This window comes from Bombus pyrosoma, linkage group LG4 (assembly GCF_014825855.1).
Source record: "Bombus pyrosoma isolate SC7728 linkage group LG4, ASM1482585v1, whole genome shotgun sequence".
NCBI lineage: Eukaryota > Metazoa > Arthropoda > Insecta > Hymenoptera > Apidae > Bombus > Bombus pyrosoma.
Window position 1 is genome coordinate 14,171,412 of NC_057773.1, and position 22,363 is coordinate 14,193,774.

Below are 22,363 nucleotides of genomic sequence, written 5' to 3' on the forward strand. Positions count from 1 at the left end.
TATTACAAATTTCTTCGTACTCGATACACGTGTCCTTAGTTGGTCGTGTAATTAATTATAAATTAATATAATTTTGATGGCAATATTTGTACATGGTAAAGGGTCGGATGAGAAGAGACAAAGGGGCAATTTTTACATTTTAGTAATCTTTTTCGTAGGTAGGTTTGGTCACCTTGTTGAGAGATAAATAACGGATTATGATTTTATTCCATGCTATGATTTAATACTTGATCGAATTTCTCGTAAACGCGTAAAGATCCGCAGTTTAGCTGTTACGGATGAATACACGTTTCGAAAATCAAATACCGATATTGAGAATCTTTTGTCAAAAGTTATATGAAAAAATACGAGTTCAAATTAAATACAAATAAACGGAACAAACTTTTCATTCGGTTCGTTGAAAGAAAAATTAATTTCCATTAATTACTTTGCAGAAGGTACGTATGTATAATATAGTTCTGCGATTTAATTAGCTCGCAACGCAAAGAACCCGCTAGAGATACACAAGGGGAAGGCATTTCTTGGTTCTCTATCTCTCGACGTTGCAGCTCCGGTGAATAATAGCGCGCGATTAATCAACTGCGCGGAAAGTAATCGACATCTATGAAGAATTTTAGAGACGAAGTCTAGTTGTTCTACTTTGCTTCCTTCCGTCGAATTCCTTATAAGTCTGAAAATTATCGGAATCCTTACCTTTGAAAGCTGGAGTAAGGCAAGTTGGAACTAATAATTCGTTCGGCGGATCCAGGAGGACTACGTGGGGGAACTCGATCTCTGCTAGACCGTGGAGATGCTGGTATGATTCTCGTCAAGGATTCTCTACTACCCGTAATATGCCGAGAAGGGGCCACTGTTAAGCCTCCCTCCGGAGACGAAGTGTCATACTGTTTTAGGCTTAGATCCTGTTTTAAATAATCACGTGCAATTCTTTAGTTTAGTTCTGGCTTTAATCTAACACAGGGACTTGTTCTTTTTATAAAGATTACTCGATCGACTTTGAATCGAACTGACCACTTCGTCACAGTTATCAACGACTTTACGGAGTATGTTAATTTACGAAATTATATCACGATGTACCGTGATTTTGCTACTCATACGTGTTAAATATCTATTCATGGAAAGACGTACGTAACGTTTGTATTCTCCACATGCACACGCGAAAAGCTCTCGCGCCGATCGATCGATCGATCGGCAAACTTAGTATACTTTTGCAAAGAAACTTTTTCAAACTGATCCATTTTGTTCCGAAAAACTAGAGAGACGTTATAAATGTCCGTAAGTTTATTTACGCGATAAACGACAAGTCGCCTATGTCTTCCTCATTTTTTGTCTTTTGCTACTGTATAAATCTTTGATCGAACAAACCTTTGTTAACGCATGAATATTGCCGATAGATTTCGTTTTTTTCCCTTTAACGTTTCGTTTGCGGAGAGCACTGCTGCTCGTCGGCGAAAGCGTGCCGATACTTTCAGTCGTGGACCAGTCGCGACCGCCAAAAGCTCTAATAGCATCGGCTGTCATTGGCTCGATACATCCATCTTCGAAATAAAGCTGAAGGTATTTTTCTTTTAACCATCGCGATCTACGATCTGTTAATTGTTGTTGCCGTTTCAGGCCTCGTAGTATCCAACAAAGACCCATGTACCAAATTCTGAAACAAACACAGTACCTTCCATCAAATTCATTTGTATTACATTTCATAACGTTACTAGCGCAACTACGCCTCTTTACTTAATAATAATAATAATAATGTACAATCGTTCGTATGTAATGCCGCTCGCTATAGAATCTTCATCCGATATTATCGAATCGTTGATACGAACCATTTCAAGAGGGAAAGAGAAACAACAACGACGCGGTAATAACTCTTTCGATAGTAGTTCCCTTTTTTAGCAGTGCTATATTTGTCAATTTAGGTAAACTCGAGAAAATGGCTATTCCGTGCACGATTCGCAAGCTACAGTAGTAACGTTGGATAAAGGCTTGTCGTAACAGTATATTCCCTGGAAAAAACGAGCTGAACGTTTCGCTGATCTAGAGCTAATGCATCTTTTCCTCTAACGTGTTCCAAAGGTAACTTTTCGCGAGGTCTATTGTTATAAATTTAGCTAGTATCCGCACTGGAAATCTACCGTCGAGCGTAACTTTACCAAAACAGCTTCAAGCTATGCTTTTGAATATGCAAAACTCGAAATTTGCAACATTTAAATTACGAACAATTTCCCCATAAAATTAAATAGTTAATCTCCGTAATTATGATTTAATTAACGGTCATTCGTATTATTACGCTTTATTATTTTAGGTTTCTTCGTTATTCAATTATTCAGGAAAATCAAACGTATCAGAACAGACTAAGTATGTTTACCAAATTATACCATCGAAATACAGTATCATTTATTCGACTCTTTTCACCAAAATATCGTTTATGAAGTTGAAAAATATATTACACGTTAATATCGCTATTACACGCTAAAAGATATATTACAGTTTTAGAACAGTTGCTTGAAATTGCCAAATATTATAAAAAATAAATAATTAATTTCTACCGTGTAATTTAAAAATAGTTCGTTGTAACCACATGTCTCGGTTAATGTTCAATTACCTGATACTTTTGTAATTTTCTTCCGTTCTCCCGCGATATTTTCTTTCATCTATTTTCGAACATGTCGAATAAATATTATCTAAACTCGTTTCCTACGTTCTACTATTCCGTTCGATATTGCTTTACATTACATACATATATGCGCTACTGTGGAAATCACAGGGCCACGCTACTTACTTGCTAAGCGCAGGAGGGCAAAGGAGAAAGATCAGTCGATTGTCCGGCAGACTGGAGCCGTACATAAGGCCGATACATGAATCGGATCCCGATAGACCGTATCTCTTGTAAATGCTTCTGAGGTCGGTCTCTCTGTCCCGATCGCAACAGCCGATCATGACTTCCTTGACGGAGCTCAGGTCCAAAAATCCCTCTTCCAGCGTCACGGAAGCGCAGTCCGTCTGTTGCATGGTATATCTCCCTACTAAACCGGCCGATACCACGTCTTCTGGATTGGCAGTTAGCGAAAAATCTGCAGAAGCTGTACCTCCCAGCTGGGCAGTTTTCAATGGACTCCAGGGTGGCTTCTCCCACACGAAGGTACCGCAAGCGCGATCCACTCGCGCGAATACTAAGGCCGTCCTCGTCGTACCGCCTTCGCAGTCCCAATGCACCAACGTTGTCCCGTGATGCAATACCTGGTGGTATCAAGTTTTCGTATTATTCGTTCTTCTTCAAATACCGTCAAAGTATCGTATTATCCGATTAAAAGAAACACAGGAGGAACATGGCAAGAACTTCTTCATTTATTTTTCCATTTAGATGTCACCCGATGGTTAAGATAATTGGAAAAAGAAGAAATTGTTGCTTGGTGCAAGATACAAGCCTGCCAAAAATAGGTGATAGATCTATGAAATTTTATAACCAAGCGTCGAAACGTTCATTCGATATGCTGCAAAAATACATGATACGATACGCAACATATTGAGTCTCGCGATAGATACAAAACCAACTTTGATACGGACGATGAAAGCACATACATATATACATACGTGCTTATATCTATATATATGCATATAGGTTAACAGTCAATTTCGAAAACATAGTTTCAAGGAAAATGCATTTACGCAATAAATCTCGGATCTTCGCAGTATCGTTAATATTCCAAATTTTCCTACGAAATTTCGAGCCGGTATTATAGGAAATCAGAAGAAATCTGCCTTCTTTTTACTCAAGTTGTAGAAATATTCTTTTTGTTGCGTACGAAACAAAATGCTGTAATGGGATTGTAGTTTTTTCAGAAGAACATTCGGTAAATTGTCGTAGCATTCTGGAATGAAGTAACACGCGAACGAATATTCGTACCTGGAAATCATTTAAGCCGTAAGGCAACTATCGTTTAACAAACGTTTCCTTGCTAATCTTCTTACGGTGGAAATTCTACAAACTTCTGCCAGTCGATCGTCCAGACGTTCGATGATAAATCCTTCGGTTTCTCTTGCTTTATCGTCTCGGGCGATACTCTCTCGGATCGGTTAATTCGAGAGACGATCGTATTTAAATTATTCGTTGAAAATTGATTAGGGTCGGTATCTCGGCGAAGAAAATGCAACGAAAGCACGAGGAATCGCCATGAAAATCTCTTCGCGCAAATCCACCGATTATAATCTCTGGCTATTAAATCGTTTTAGTGGTATCTGTGCAGTTGTGGTGCGCCGAGTCGTACTGCGGCGCAACGCGCGGCAAAACCAGCATACATCGTGCCTGTGTTTATAACGCTGATGGAACTTCTAATGCACTTGGAACACCGTTTACGCGGTCGGCCATAAGTGCAGTCTACGCGGACATTTATAAAAGCGTGTGCAGTATGTGAGATTATTTATCTTCGTCGAAGCACGGATAGATTAATCGACGTTGCGTTAACACACCACGAGTCAACGACGAATATTCACGACGCATAAACAACGATGTAGAGCCCGGCGTTACACCCTTCGAATTTAAGTCTTTCGTCCGCTATATTTTTCGTCGCCATGCCGCGCCGTACCAACGATACATTTTCGCGGATTCGTTGATTTCAAACAAGTAACACGTCGATGACGTCTATAAAATAAACGAACACGAGAGTAAATTTCTATTAAAATGTACAATTTTGTAGAGAAATGTACAACGAATGTGAAAAGTAGATGATCTTTTTAATCGCTAATAAACGTCGTTCGTGAGATGATATTCGAGTTATTAAGTATAGTACGTCCGACTTCTTAATACGTTGATATACACTACTAATATCTTTTTATTTATTGGAATTGACGGTATAGATACGAGAGGAAAGATAATCGGTTAGATAGGAAGCAATATTAGCGAAATTGGCAAAATTAGCAAAATTAGGAACATCAGAGTTGCGATTAGAAGCATGAATAATAGAAGATGCTTGAAATACGAGATGATGAAAATATGAGATTTTCAACTATTTATAACGTTCAGATTTACAAAGTGAATGTTAATGAAGATGAATTCTGAACATGTAAATTTAGGAATGTGACCGACAAAGTGGATTCGGGACACTCGAGCTTGTTATAGAAAATTGATTTACGTAATTCTGGAATAGACGAAATGTTCAAACTCGTATAGGTACTTTACGGAGATGGTATAAATGGAGATAAAAGAGTTATTGTCTAACAGAGACGCAGGATAGTCGCGTATACGTATGTATAAGTAAATGATTTGGTTGACGTACTAGAGGCGAATCGTAAAATATTTTCGAGTAAACTTCACGCGATAATAATACGTAAAAATTTTGTATTAATCTTTGATCGATAATTTGATTAATACTTGGATCGATAAAACTTTTTCTTAGCTTTTTTCTTCTATATTTATGTAATACAAGTTTTTCTGCTTAATAAACGTTCTATCATAATTCATAAAGGTTCTATCATAGCAAATGTTAGTAACGAATTTGTTAAAATTAATTACATGACATAGAATCAACGAGTACATCCTCATACTCGTGTTTTTGTCATTTTTGTTTCTTTTTATAGTAATAAAATATTGATAAAATTTTAAGTAACCATTGATAGTTTTTCGTAGATATTACAAGTTGTGAACATATAAAGAACAAATTTCTATAAGCAACTAATTGATGCGAAGACGTTTCGTACGAACAAGTGACCTGGTTTCGCCTCTCTAACCTCTTCTTCTTTCGACGTCTTCCAACTTTAATCCTTTCCATTTCTAGCTACTTTCCTCGCTTGCTTCCCGATCTTTGACTCCTTTCGCTCTTTTTCTCTCTCTCTTTCTCTCTCTCTCTCTTCCTCACGAAATGTACCTGAGGTAGCACGGTAAAGTTAGTTCCTTTGAAATCCTTTTGAAGCGCGGGAAAACTACGCTGACGACGTCTTTTATCTTAAGCCTGCACCATGTCCAGCAACTACAAAAGTAGCTGGACGTTGAAATATTAATATTTCGAAATCGTCCGAGGATAAGGTCGCATCTCGACTATGTGCGCTTCTTTTCAAGGTTCCTACTGTAGTTTCATCCGTATGCATATGACGCGACGTGACGCGCATAAGTAGCTGGAATTTAGAATACGCGATCGTTTCTATTTTAACGGATCGCGCGTTAACGCCTGATCCAAGTAGACATTTTCTATTCTCTTTGAACAAATAAACGCTCAATGCCGTGAATTAAATTCACTTTCATTCGAAAAGTGCGCGTTCAAGTTGTGACATCTTTTTGTCATCAGTGATAAATACTATATTATAGTATTTGCGGATTTTCTTTATTTACGCAATAGTTTATACGGAAATGTTTATATTTCGCCTTACGCTGCGTGATAAGTAACATTTTGTTTTCATTTGTAAAATATAACGTTATGTTTTATTCTATATTTACCATATGTACCGGCGATAGTTCATACAGTAAATACCTATAAGTAATATACATATGCATATAGGTACGTTATTGTGTATGTGGTATATGGGTCGCTAAATCGATAAACGCGATATCGATAATATATAGAGAGGCACGATCAATAAACCTTTTTACAATATAATAACAATAATATTCACTGCCGTCGCTTGTTCTATTATTACTGTTTCTATTTGTAGCTAATTTTAGCAAATTGATTTTCCAACTATCGATGATTAAATTATACGGTGCAGAGATGATACTGTGCACCGCGTTTCTCAAATAATAGATCGGCAACAAATATTTGCATTCTCAGACAACACGCGAACGTTTCAAGCAATTAAAACGCATCGCGACGTTAATTAAGGATCAAGACAATGGAGTAACAGAACTAGACACGTGAAATACGGTGAAAAGAAAAAATAAACGGAAACGAACGTCATACGGAACACGCTACGCACTATCGTAACGTTCGTTACGACGCAAATCGCAAGTTTACCTGCAAAAGATGCAGATCCATTCCGGAGTGCGGAGCAGCGACAGGAAATAACGCAACCCCATGGTCGAATGTGATCGGCTGTACCGGCTTGTAGGAATCGAGATCGAAATGATAGTCGTTCTCGTCACATTCTTCGGCCATGTAGGTTTGCTCGATCGCGGTCGTATGAATGCTGAGCGTGCGATGAAGCGAGCCAGTCGTCGCGTCTCTGCCTCGAGCATGCTGGTGCTACACAAAAATACGATAACTTCATGAACATTTGCAAGTATTTTGATATCATCGAGCGTGAACTTTATGGTGTTTCGAATCGTACGTGAAAGGGAAAGGCGTATCATTTTTTCAGCGAGAAGATTTCTTTTCCTTTTCTCCGGTTGAAATGCAACCAAAATTTGGTTCCTCGATTTAACCCTTTCCTAGCCTAACAAAATAATTCTAAATGTACGATTTAAAAAAATATAATTATTTCTCTATCGTCAAGATCTCTCGCGTCCCTGGGATCGGATACAAGAGATACGCATTTTCGACTTTTTATAGGGCATCGATAACAACGTTACGTATAACGGCATTCGAAGTGTGAAATTTATAGCACTAAAAATGCCATGAAACATTTTTGCACGTAAGATTTTATTTTACGATAGTCGTAGACTTTTCCTTTCAGAGGCCGGTTTAAGCTTTCTCGATCATTTATAACCACCGAAGAACAGCTTCGAATATATTATTCGCGCGTTTATGTCCAGTAAAGCTATATAAACATATATTAATATCGATATTGCCTTGATTAATTTGAAATTTATTTAACGGAATCGTATTCCCACGAAAGGTAGAAGGACGAGCCGGCGTACCGAGTTGGCCGCAATTATCAACGCGTATGTCACGCCACGTGATGTCAAGATGTCGCGTCAGATGAATGGAGAGAAAAAAGATGAGCGATCGACGACTTCCGACAGATCCTTCTTTTCGATTTTAACGACAACGTGCCCAGTTAAACGTTCACGTTGTGTGCCTGAATATAATTACATATTGATTTTCACGTATAAATTGCTCCGTACAATTAGAATATACGTATTATATCGACGATTTATTGGGAAAGTGACACACCTAAAAAATCATGATATCTACGTAACAAGTTATTTTCATCGAAACCGTTACAGATACAAATATCGATTAGCCGTTTTCTTTCAATGAAATGGAACGGAAGATCGGTATAATTTCGATCGTAACAAATTTTATAAGTACGACACCGATATGTACGATGCCGATACAAGCGAAGCGAATATTTGCGAAAGTTTTTTGACGAATGTTTTTAATAAAAGTTTGGAAGTACAATCGAATATTTAATGAAACGATTCTTAACCTGGAATACGTTTATTTTTCAATACCTCGTGAGAAAATTATTCGTTGTTTGATTATAGTAGAAAATAACCGTAAAAGCGTTTAGCGTTCAGTGTTCATTCGTACGAACATCGAAGTAGCTACCGCAACTTTTATATGGACAGCAGGTAATACACGAGGAAATAATAGAATCGTAATCCGCCTGCGTTCTATATCTATATATTATAATGCCTTATGAAAGATACATTTAACATTCTCTTATTTCCTACGAGTATTACGCTCCACGATTGACTAGATATCGTTATAAGAAGATTCGATTCTTCCTTTTTATTATAACCCATAATAACGGAAAAGTAAAAAATTATACGCCCGAACATTTATTTTATGAACAACGCAACGCTTGTAATAAAAAGAGATCTTAAAAAGAGACGTAACAGTACTTTAACTGTAAACGTTATGTTCGTTATGAACTTTTACTAAAGTTTTATGGAACGAAAAAGTATTTCCACGCAAGTTACAAACTGATCCATTTATATTTAGTGCGTTTTATTCTGTATTTTATCTAAAATATTACTTTTACGCGACGTATATTAATAACATCCACCGAATCATTGTTAATTTTTCAACAACGTTATACACGTAACGCGTAGATCTTTTTTAAACGCGTGAATATGTTCGTGCTGTGTGATGCGAAGCTGAAAGTAAATGATCGAGAGGAGAAGATTCGTTTATCATTTACTGATCATTTGAGAAGAATGCTTCAGGAGATTAAAACGCCTTTAAGGTAGTTGCGATCGGACATTTTTAAAAGACGATAGAATTTCATAACGTCGTAGAAGGATTGTCACGAAACGAATTTTACCTTATGAAATTCGGCAATTTTCTCGAGAACAGAGCTTGTATCACGGACTGGAGCGTTCTCTTGCTTTTTCAAGGAACTATTCCTCGGATTCCATTCCGTGGACGATTCGGTGCTGGTATCAATAGCGATTTTTGCCGTTTGCCCCGAAGATGACACGTTTTCGGGCTCGGCAACCTTGCTGCTGCTACGCGGCGACTCGCCGCGGTCCTTGCATTCATGCTGAGACTAAAATGAAAATCAATTCTTTACTTATACGGGTTCTTGTTACGATACTTTTTGTCAATACGATCGTGACAAAACTATAGCTATTGATGTATTGAAAAATTTAACATTCAGACATTTATATCAAATTTTATAGCATCAAGCAAAGTATAATTTCTGACTCGTGGCCCGATTTTGTCAAAATTCAAGGCTGCTTGTATATTTTTCAAAAATGAAATACGTAGCTTTCCTATCTAAACCGAGGTACTTGGTATTTAGATGATTTCAAAGGTCACTCGAGCTATAAATCTCTCGCTACGAAAGCGATTCTGTACATTCTTCATTGTTATCATGCATACGGAAAAAATGACCTGAAATTATGGCGAAAAAACGGATCATTTCTTTTTACATATATCGTAAAGGGTATGTTTCCAAGTCACAAGGGGTTCTGAATTTTGCAGCGGTTTCTTTCGCCTCTTAATATCTGCCATCTTGTGAACCGTACCTGTTTCGAAATCTCTAGCCAAACTAAACGGCAATCTATAATTTGTAGGGACATTCGCGAGAAATAATACCCTCGGGTATAAAGCAACTCGCGATGGCTTCACTCTCAAGCTGACAAGTACCGCCAGAACACTGTTCGATCTAATTTTGATTTTAAGTGGAAATTGGATTTCGGGTAGATTGGATCAGGTTAGAATTTCTTCGAGGGTTTACCTTGTAAAAGCAAAAACCTTGGAGGTATATCTCGAGATTAAGGTCACAGAGACGAAAATTTCTTTTTCTCGGCATATTATTTTTATAATATTTCAAAATTCAGAGCGCGCGTTACGTCGAAATATATCCTCTACGATATATGTGAAAAGAAAAACGATCCATGCTGTGTAAGCGTTTCTCAACTTTCACCGAAATTAATTCTATTCTTGCCTCCGATTATTTCTACGTTATTCGTACCATACTATTTATAATATTTTCTATGCTATACTATACTACACTATACATATATATATATATATATACATAGTTGCTAATAAATCGTACGAATGTTAGTCGTTGTAATAAATACAAATAAATGTAAAAAGAATGTAAAGGTACGTACATAATTTCTTATGAATGGATGTTTCAGAGATCAACGGTTAATCTTTGTGGATATATCTTTCCTGTTTGCCTGGCACATTCTATGTATTACATTTTTATCAAGTAAAGACATTTTAGAAAAAAAGATTATAAAATTTGGATTTTTAAGTTCAGGCAAACAATGCAAATGGTTGATTCGAGTAATAAGCAATAGAAAGTAGTGGAAGAAAAGGTAATTTTCAAATTATAAAGACGAATCCATTCACACGAGTTTTATCAATTTTAGTAATTACGTAATATTCGTTTCAATTTACTTCTGCATGATATCAAGTATTGTTTGAGCGTGCTTCTTTTATCTCCAAATATTGGATGATAACAAATCAATTAATAAAAGCTTTTTTAAATCGACGTCGATCTATTCTTTAAATAAAAAATTTTATTTTATATATATTGGGTATATCAACGTTAATCCGATGCATACTATGATATTTTATACATACGTGTACGATATCTAAAATTTATATTTCCTTTCTATTTCACACGTCATTACTAAACTGAAAATTCGCAACTACTGGAGATTGTATAAGGTATCATTAAATTGAAAAATCTTGTGTGAAATAACAGACACAATAATCGATAGAAGCAGGAATTTATTATGTATGTTAGTCATCGTATAATTATATATAAATACAGTTATCGGACATTTTTAATTCGGCGTGCAACTGTTCGAAGCTGTAAATCTATATAGATTAATATATTCGCGGTAATTCAAGAGCGTTATTTTTGCATAGTTACACCTGTAGATATCGTGTGCCAAATGTCGATCAAAATTTCATCAATTTGACCCATTAAAGTCCACTGTTCTATTAGTAGGACAGCGCCTTCCTATGGCCGTTTGCACTTTGAATATCGGCAAAGGTATTTGTTCAACGAATAGCGCGGCGAATTCTCTTCAGGAGCAATTTTAACAGAATTTCAACGAACCGTCGTGCAGGCGCTATCGTTGTTTTTCTTAATGTATGGATTTGGGTAACGTAATCGGAGGATTGACATTTTTTTACGTAAAAACGACACAACGGTCTAAAACACGTACGATTAGCGTTCTAGATAGAACCCGATAAAATACATATTTAGTGCCTGTTCTATTTTGAATTTGTGGCGGCACTCGACAGCACAAATACCACCATTCGACACTAACTAGCGTCGGACGACGGCAGCGCAGTGGTTAGCGCCTTAGGTTACGAATGGTTCGGGTCTCGGGTTCAAATCTCGCCACCCGTGGTCCGAATTTTCTTCCACGATTCTTAAATAAGAAGGAAAATACAGCAGTACCCCCGCAGACCTCTACAGACCCTGAACCTATCCAGACCTCTACACGCCAGCGGGGAGCACCGCACTACAGCCAGCAACTTACTACAACTCCACCTCAAATTGGTGACCCCGACGTGATCTTTAGTGAAAAGAGGTGACCGCGATAGTGCTAGTGAAACTTCAATTGTCGCGATTCCGAGCGCGCGGTCGAAATGGCAAACAATAACGAAACATTTTTACAACCAGTCAAGTAGTCCGCGTGCCCCCAATAATGCCCCAGAAGATAGTGTTGTGGTTCTCCTTACTGGAAAAACAGTTCGCGGCCGCGGGGTCTCACGGACGATGGAGAAAAATATCCTCCACCGCCCTCCTAGGATGTCTCGAGCCTCGGTACTTGTTGGAGCAAATCGAGGACATAGCTTTGAACCCCCCGGCCACCGGACAATATGACAAACTGAAGGACGAGCTAATTCGAATTCTGGTCGAGTCAGACAGTTGAGGGAGTAACAAGGTTAAGTAAAACAAAGCGATGGACGGACAGGAAGCATTATTACACATACAATACAAGCAAAATACATCGACCAGTAGACGAACTTGCAATCGCGAGTCCAGTAAAGAGATATTATGGGGCATTATTGGGAGCACGCGGACTATTTGAGGTGGAGAATATCGTCGTGATAGTCGTAGTCGCTGGCTGTAGTGTGTATAGAGGCCTGGATAGGTTCTGCTGCGGGGGTACTTACTACTGCTGTATTTTCCTTCTTATTTAAGAATCCTGGAAGAAAATTCGGTCCACGGGTGCCGATATTTGAACCCGGGTCCCGAACGTTCGTAACCTAAGGCGCGCTAATCACTGCGCTGCCGTCGTCCGACACTAGTTAGTGTCGAGTGCCGCCACAAATTAAAAGCTCTCTAAATTTTATTTCAACGTAACGGGTCTTCATTTCGTCCATTACAAAATCGATGAACCGTAGATACAGTTTTCATACAAATTCTTTGATATTAAACGTTTTGTTGTAACTTTACTTCATGAATATTTATTTGCACTGAACAATAAACATTGCCAAACTTTGCGCAACTACAGCGTTCCAAATACACACAAGTAGAGTTAAAAAAGCCTATTGCAAAAAAGATTCTTTCGATAAGATTTTATCACTAATTTTAATAAATATCGCGACTACTTATGCGCAGTAATTTATTAGCCAATAATACGAGTAGGTTGATAATTTAATAATCGTAAGTCAAAGATATCTCTTTTACAATTTTACAATTTTTACATTGAATAAAATAGTCAAATTTCTTTTTAACATTTGGAATCTCGTACGACGATTAATTCAGCTGTACAAGAAGCCGTTGATCATATTTTAATCGTTAAGGGCCTGTCATAAACTATCACCCTTAACAGTGACAAGGTGATTACGATAATTCACTAGAATAATGTCAACTCGATTGAGCGTTAGACGAACTATTGACAACGATCAAAGAGAAACACCGGGTTTTGCCCGATCGCAGAAAGTTCGTCCTGACAATCACGACAATACCAGATGGTACATCTCTATGCAAACACAAAAAGATATCTACGAATTGAATTGTATTGTTTTGAAGCGTTCTTCATGTTCGCCACATACATATACGTAGTATGTAGATGCATCAGATATTTATTTATTTTACGCATTGTAAAACAGTTTAAATGGAAAGAAATTCTGATCTATCGAGAGTTTGAAAAAATCAACGTGCGTTCATTTTTTGAACGGAAATCAAATGCTTTTTCAATTGCTTTGACAAAATGACCGACGACGGTTATTGGAAATAATAGAAAATCATATCAATAACTCGTTAAATTATTTGTAATATAATGGAAGCTATTCTTTTGTATAAGAAAAAAAAAACAATCCATTTCATTCTCAAACCTTCGCACTCACCGAAGAAGAAGTACTCCGAATATATTTGATAGCATCTGTCGTATAAAAAAACATTTACGAGAGAATGAAAATTGATTACAATACATGAAAGGATGGTTGACTGTGAAGTGTGATTGATGCGTTTGTGTATTATGGACACTACGTAGCAAACAGAAATAAAAGGATATAAACGAAGAAAAAGGACATTTCGCGAATTTCACGAGCCAATCAAGAAAAAATCTCGTCGTGACAATTCAGAATAACGTGATAGAAAGTGCTTACATTTATAACGTGTTACTTTCTTTATTTTATTTTTAGACTAATTAAATTTCGGTGATCGTATCACAAATTCTCCATGTATTTGAAACAGAAAAGAATTCAAACGTAGTAAAACAAAAACCAGAGCTCTGCATTAAAAATCTGAATTTACTATAGTTCGCTATCTCTTCTAATCGTGAAATAAGCGTAGTAGCGGCAGTAGAATTAAGGTCCTCACGAAGTAGAAGAAGATATCGCAGAAACCTTAAAAGTAGCTTCACCTAGATTGTATACGAATGACGTCTGCAATTTGAAACTTATTTTGGAAAAGTAATGGAACCGTGTTCGACCCAAGAAGCAAGCGATTTTGCTCGAAAACGTATTCTACGAACTTCTTATCACGTAAGAGTCGAAAAATACCACGAGTAAATGTAATACGAGTTTCTGAAATTAGCTCAGTCGCATAGCATACTATTCTATGCGATGAAATCCTTCTGGAAAGCTCGTAATATTTACAAGATGTTTATGCGTCGAAGTGTAATATCGATATTCGATACGACCAAGTATACCGTAAAAACGTCTCTGAAATTTACATCTAAATAAAAAAGAAATACTTTTATACAAGCATAAAGATACGAAGAAAGAAAAAAGCAAAGAAAAAGCGGGAAAGAAATTAAAGCAGAGTAAACAACGTAATCAAACGTTAAAACCGACAAAAACGTTAACAAAGGTGGAATTTGTCAGCAGCATTATGGAACGTATACTTCGTGTTCTTGGAATATCTGCTAGCTGTTAGACCCTTTAGATTTACAGCTTTTGCTCGGGACCGTTCCGAGTTGACAAACCTCTTTGTCGAAAGAATTAAGGCCGTTGAAACTGAAAATCCAGCATCTTGAGCTTGGTTGCTGTCACGATCAATTTTACGATGCTTACGTAACAATAAGAAAATACATATACGTATCTTGTTAAGATAAATGAAACTTTCCGTAACACTGTGAAAAAGTTGTCACCTGCTAAATTAATTTTTATGCTAACAAACTTTGTATTTCATCTAGAACGAGTCATTTTATTTATGTACTTTGTAATATATTCGAAACAGCAATCTATATTCCCTTTTTATTAAATTATTCTCCCGCTACGAGAATTGTAATACATCGTAGATCTTTTACACGCCACAGCGTTACTTTTTTCTTTCCCATTTTTATTCCTTTCCCGCGTAACGAATTTGAAATTAATTATTATATAACTTATAATGTAATGTAAAAAATTCATAACATCTTTTATCAAAGGGTTGCCGATAATATCGAACGGCACGGGGCTGTATAAAATTGAAAGTTGATATCGATAAGAGATTCGTTACGCGTATAATAAATAATTCTGCAGTTCCATGTAGCGTTTCACCGTGTTTCGGCCGTTTATAAGAACTTTCCCTTCGGTTGCACTTATTACGCCTGTCACAATCAACATTTTGCTCGATTTCTTTCCACTTTTTATTTCCACCTTTCGGTAGGCCAAAAGATTTTAATTGCTCGAACACAGTCAAGTCAGGAAAAACCATACTTTCTTGAGCCCATAAACCGAAATCATTTTTAATAAATTGCACATAATGTAATTATACGAGTGAAACCATAAGCATCCAAACGGGAATTTCGTAATTCGGTACCAACGATTTTACTATTTATCAAAGTTGAGAGTTTACCATTGTATCTATGCACGTAGAACATTACGTGATTTTGATTAATATCGAATGATATTTTATTCGGTAATCGCCAATCGCGATACGATCGACGTTTTGACAACTGTTTTACAACGAAATCGTAGATTGTGTCATCTTCTGTTATTTCGCAAAGTTAGATAACAGCGAGAAATATTCTTGGGTATATCGACTACAACAGACGCTTGTTAAACTCTAGTCACACTGGTTATTGTTGTTCCACCGGTTCCATCGTAATCTGGAACAAGACTTGTTCGCTCGGTGTTCCAAGACTAATTCGGTTGGTGATCAGAACTAAACTGACTATCTTTAGAAACAACGAAGTTTCGCAAGGCAAGGATCGATACGGATACTGGAAATTGTCGAATCTTCTAAGATAAAGCTTACGGTTTAAGCTTACAGTTTAACATACAGTTTAACATAATTGTTTAAGATTATATACGAAAAGTGTTCGTAATATTCTATTGGTAATATCGTTACGAATTTTCCAGACAACTATACATACAATAGTAGAGATCACAAAATACGAGTCTCGCGTGACTAACCGAAGCAAGTTATCCATAATGATTAATTACACGATGACCACAACACTATTTATCAACCTTAATCTACGCAGAATAGACGTAAAAATACTATACCATATAAATTAGACGCCCATCTTCATCAATTTCGAGATACTGAGAGAAAAAAAATTAGAAAAAGGAAACAAAAGAATAAATTTGCATTCAAATTGAGATATGTATAGTACGGTACTTGGTGTAGTTTCGAGTCTCTTCTCGTGAAAATCAAAAAAGTTCACTTTTGTATAGGTGGTTTATGACGACAGGGCTATTAATTTCCCAAGTACTTTTTAATCGAAGAAAAGTTCAGTGATGAAACTGTAGTAAAACATGACTTTATAGACTTCCTTATATCTAAGAGTACGGAGTTTTTTTTTTTTAATAAAGGTATAATTTTATTTTACGTCGGTGAATGTGTATCGAACGATACTTTCGCTAATAAAAATGATTTTCGCTAATCCAAAATTATTACGAATCAATTGAAAAATGGTTTCAAGTAAAAGGACATCTTACCTTTCCTTTCCTCCCTTTTTAAAACCATTTTTCATATTTATATAATCAGAATTTTCAACGTTTACGAATTTTTGCTCATATTCCGGCTTACGCGTTTAAATCAAAATGTCATATCATAAAAGGTTACGTAACAGATTGTAGCCGTTTCAGATATTGTAATGTCCCGCGAATTATTTTTATCACAGTACTATGGAAACTCTATAATAATAATTTCGATAGATGTAATAATACGTAATAACGATAAGTGGTACGTAATAAATGTAATTACGCGACTATAGAGAGTGACATGTATATTGGTATTTTAGAACACGGAGACACTTGTAATATACTCTCTTTAATTATTAGTTGTCAAAAGCAATATATCACTTTGGGTTTGCACGATTACGGTGATCCAGTGGTTTCAACTTACAATTAGTACGTAAATGTAGCTACGAGAATACAATGATAGTATTTGTATTAAATTCGTATTACTTGTAAAGTATTACGTGTAAGTAATCCGTTTAACTTTCTCAGCCTTCTACGAGAAACAATCCCCGTCAATCCTAGTTCTTGCTATCGCCAGAGTCGATAATATTATTTCTCTTTAACATGATCCATTACGACACAATCTGTTCTCGAGTTTGATAGCTGACGATTAGTTGTTGCTCGAGGCGAACCTAAATGTCACGATCACGCACGTCACCATCTCCTTCCGAAGGTCTTCTCTAAAACGTTTCAGTCATTTTTCTTACCTACACCGGGGAAAAAGAATCGCTCGCTCACGAAACAGGTCTACGTCCTCGTAATAGCGAGTGTGCCGTGACCGAGCTTTATTTCGCCAGACCTAAGAAAAAGAACATTACGGACATGGCAGTGGTTCGAATTAGACAGTATGTCTAACTGTCAAAAGATACGCACATTTCCACCGCACTCTCATAGAAGGAAGACTAAAAAGAAAACACCCCACTGACCTCACTGAAGAAATAAAGTAGTCAAACTGGAAGATGGTATCCCGCTGGGGGGTAAGCCATCCACACGTTATTTAGCAATTAAGCTAGAAAAATTGACCGAATGTCCAGCTGGACCAATTGTAAAGTACAAATTAAATAATAAAAAAAAAAAAAAAATTTCCACCGTACACGGATCGAAAGAGCCGCTGCCATTGTTCTAACGTAAAATGGGAAGGCTTTTATCGTTAGACGAAATTATCAGCGTTGCGTTTAACCACTTTACGACTTCGTGCAAGGCGCCAGCGAAATCTTGCTAAATCACTTTCACGCAAAGAGCGCTACGAGCTTTCAGCATTCGTCGTGTGTACATGCATGTACCTTATGTATATGCGGCCATTGAATCGTTTCATTCGTATTTATGTAGTATGCGAATCGTAATATCGCACAACCGGCCTATTTGCACACAGTTTGAGAAATTCTTGCCTGTTGTTTATACGAAGCAGTCCGGTTATGTCGGGTTTATCATCTTTTAAACGATACGTACTTAATTTCACGAGCCATTACTCGATTCGTTCGCGTACTTGGAAATAAAGTCAACGTATCAGGATTTCCAATATCCTTTATGAACCACCGTAAATTAAACGAATTACGTTTTTCGTATTTTTTTCATTTCTGCGATGAAAGATCCGACAATCTCGTCAGCTATACCTTGTTAGCCTGTTACTGTTTCTTCGCCTTGTTATTTTTTCCTTTTCTCGAATAATTGTACAATAAATTTTCCGAACGTTTGATATATTTCTCTAACGAAAAATTCGACGAATTCGTAGCTCTAAAATTTCGTATAATAAGTTTTTCGAAACAGAGTATATCCGTAAGTGAACTGGGTCGTTGTTGACGATTCAAGCGAAGCTGGGAATTTTCACAGACTTTTCTCTCAACTTTTACTGTTATTGAAAAAAGTTTCAAACATTTGATTTAACTTATGATGTAACAGAGTCCTTGACGGGTATCCTAGAATTTGTTCACATTTTTATGGAACTCTAAGATCATAAAAATCTGAGGGTTCGGCATAAATGAGTTTGCTCGCAACGTTCGAGAATTGAATTAATATTGATACTTAATATTGATTTATAATCGTTCATTCTCAAGTATTTAACGTAATATGGTCGTACACAAAAAATAGATACCGCGGTAATTTGTAGAACTCATGTCAATAACTACTTTCGTATAAATTAAAAAATTACAGCTATCTATCTAAAAATCATACAAAAACTATGACATATTTAAAATATCTATTCAGATCTATCGCATCGCATGTTAAAAATAATGAAACTTTTATCCTTCTCGCGAATTCTCATAATCTACCACGTACGAGAAAAACACCAACTAAGTGCACCTTATGTACGGTATTAGCACATTGTGCACATTGTACACATTAAGCTACGTTTTAGTATTTTTTCTAAGACGTTCCAGATATTTATTAGAGTTTCATACTCTTCGTAATGGTTTTAAGTAATTTTACGGGATTATAACTAATTTTAATCGCCTTAGTGGCTTTTTTGCTTTTAGTAGCTATTTATTATCGTCATTAGCTTGTAACTTATTAACAAGCGTTCTATAAAAAGGGTGATATTCGAGCCCAGCTAGCGACTCGTACAAATACGAATAACACAGCTCAAGATAAAAATTTCAAATTAATCGAAATAAAATGTGCAATGGATGCTAGCTAAGTGCGTGAAATATCTGTTACGTTCGTATTGCTGTATTCGTTACTTATCCTTTCAGTGAAACTATCTCGCCGGCATTTCTTTTTTCTCTTCGATACACACGCACTAAAATTCAATGCGCTAAAATGTCAAATCAGATATGTTTATCACTCGGTTAAGCAATAAATTGGTAAAGTTCAATTTTGCGTATATGCAACCTTGCACATTTCTATTGTACAACAACGTCTCATTGGTGAAATTACCGGTTGCGAATACGTAGTTATCGTTCATAAGGCAGTTGTTATTTTTACATTTTCGTGCTTCCTCGTATCATTATACAAAGTGAAGTGATTTCGTATGCAAAAATAAATGGAAAATGTCAGGCAAAAGTTTTTAATACGGAGCTTTGTCTCCGAGGAAATTGAATTCGAAAATCCTGCCAGAGCACGTGCATTTCACTGGCAGGTAAAATCCGAAAATTTCCATTTTGACGAAGCTTTGTACGTAGACAGAAAATGGAATGATGAAATCAATCCATCGTATTATTCTTTCCATACATATGTATATTATTATAAAACTTTGTCGATGGAAAATACCTCTGTATAAAATAGATGTACGTCGTTGACTCAATCGCGTAAACAATCTTCATGTATTTATACCGTATATCACAAAATGCAAGTCAAAATAAGAGCAAAGACTTTTACGTTTTCCTGTCAAATGTTTGTATATAAAATAGCAAAAGTATCCATATTGTATTTGTTCATCTTTAAATTACAGTTTGACGACAAAGAACGAGAAATTAAATACTTTTGACATTTAAATTCTTAATTTATCTCAGTTAAATGGTAATCAACAAGATTACACGTAGAAAATTAACAAACGCGAAAACCTTACTCCATTATGGATAAACTCAGTTTCATCGAATTCTCTAATTGGATAATGTTCCTTCTAAAAATAAATTTCGACCGGCATATCGTTATAGTCGTTTGCTCGCAAATTATCGCTCGTATTACTTCCCCTATCGATATTATAATTAACGATAGTAGACCTCCGTTTCGCTTATCGTTTAATCGCATCATTATAAATCTTTTACCGAATATAACGTTTCCTAACAATAAGTTATCAATTTACGACACATTCGAATATTTCTCCACGATTATTGGCTTCGATCATTGTTTTATTATCTAACTCTCTCTCTTTCTCTTTCTTTCATCACGTACTAAAGTACAGCTTCTATTCTTTATGCGAGATAAATTAGCTGCATAAATTTATAAATATAGATAAACGTACAGCTGTGGTATCTTCCCAAAACACTTTGTTTATGAAAATAAATTATAGTGTAGATATACATATACGAAATTACACAATTAGACGACGCGATATAATAACCGTATAATAATTTCGCTTTATATTTTCTTACGAATAAACAATTGTCGTTGAGTTATTAGGGCGTTCGACAAAGATCGCGTAGACATTAGTAAAATACGTGAAAATAGTACGATACAAGTCACGCTTAATTATGCGAATATCGTTTGTTAAAATATTCAAAGGAGCAGTGAGACCAAACCATGTTCTGGATCTTTCAAACCGACGATCATTAGCGACAAGAGCAAGTAGTTTCCGCCGGCCTACAACCATCGTTGCTGCTGGAGGCCGATAGAAACCCCTAACCTTATCGCTATACGTTTCCTCTTCCCTCTTCTTTTTCCTCTTCCTCCGTTATTTCATCCTCGTAACAGATAGAATCACAATAGAAATTCAGCCTCGTATTTGTGTAAAATCCGATAATTAAGTCACCGATTGAAAAGGTAAGGGGCATTGTACATCCACATACAAATATCTGTACATATTAAATATCTTAATAAGCGATCGATACTCGTCGAATTCTGCGAACTTGCTTTTTATCCGTGATTAACGCTGACCCATGAAAATTATCGTATAACAGTACGGTGGAAAAATAACGAAAAGATATGTTTCTAAGATTTGTAATTGGATATAATTAAATTTGAGACAATTAAGATATAATTAAATTTGATCTTGGAAATACCTGGAATGAAAGCATCGAAGAACTATATCGTTATAGTTAGAGATAGCATCGATAGATAATAATACCGAAATTCCTCGATCTTTTCATTTACTCTGTTGCTCCGATGATCGCGCAGCAACCTCTGAGCTTTCCAAATACTTTCGCCAAACGAGTGAAACCGTACAGTATAAAGACCTTTATGTCGCCTCCTTTCAATCAACTCACGAAAAGGACCATGAGCCACAATAGAGTCAAAGTAATATCCCTGGTATTGCTCGGTCGTTTGTAAGACTTCCCTTGAACGGTTCTTTGACACAGAAGATACCTAAGATTGGTTTACACTTACACACAGTTAAGATTCGGTGTAGTTCTAGTTCGTCTTTTAACGATTCCGACGGAACCGAAACTTGTACGGTTAATTAAAAAAATCGCGTAATTACGCATACGTGGTAGATAAATATACCGGCCACCGAGGCAATTAAACATTTTCTATAAATTATTATTGTTATTACTCAATGTATTATTCAACTTGATATCGTTCGTTAAATCGTTGAGACAGAAATATACAACGACGGACTTTTAAAGACATAATTAACGAAGAACGGAGAGAGAAGAATTTGCTAATCGTATTGCTCGATCTAAATTTAAACTGGAATCTTCTGTTTCTAGGACAACCGATATATATCACTGTAACTGTCTAGTTGATTCGTAGATTTTCTTTCCTAAATTTCATTTGTGGAACTCGTATCTTTAGAAAAATCAACACTCTACGTTGAACGTTTCGTCCTATTCGCTTTAACTTCTGTTTCGTAATAAATTGTTTGCGCGTAAGCTTAACGCTCAGAACCGACGCAATTAAAATACGTACAGTGAACTTTTTTTTCTTTCTTTGCTAACGTATGAGAAAGCATAAAGTACGACTATAACGTATGTAATTCGCGACACAATTATCTACAAATATAAGAACTAATTGGAAATTACTTACATGTAAAAATTCACTCTATACACCTCGGCACCTTGAGCGTCACGGTT

At 36.2% G+C, this 22,363-nt stretch overlaps 1 protein-coding gene across 7 annotated transcripts in view; it reads right to left on the bottom strand.

Moving 5' to 3' along the window:
* LOC122567143 (1-phosphatidylinositol 4,5-bisphosphate phosphodiesterase epsilon-1-like) overlaps nt 1–22,363 on the bottom strand; it is a 132,749-nt gene that overhangs the window by 15,909 nt on the left and 94,477 nt on the right. For all 7 annotated transcript variants that reach the window (XM_043725402.1, XM_043725397.1, XM_043725398.1 and 4 more), the window contains 5 exons: nt 9,136–9,360; nt 6,942–7,169; nt 2,780–3,237; nt 1,366–1,651; nt 694–902 (listed from right to left, as the gene is read on the bottom strand). In XM_043725402.1, the coding sequence (XP_043581337.1) occupies nt 694–902; nt 1,366–1,651; nt 2,780–3,237; nt 6,942–7,169; nt 9,136–9,360 (1,406 nt within the window). The remainder of the gene's footprint in view (nt 1–693; nt 903–1,365; nt 1,652–2,779; nt 3,238–6,941; nt 7,170–9,135; nt 9,361–22,363) is intronic.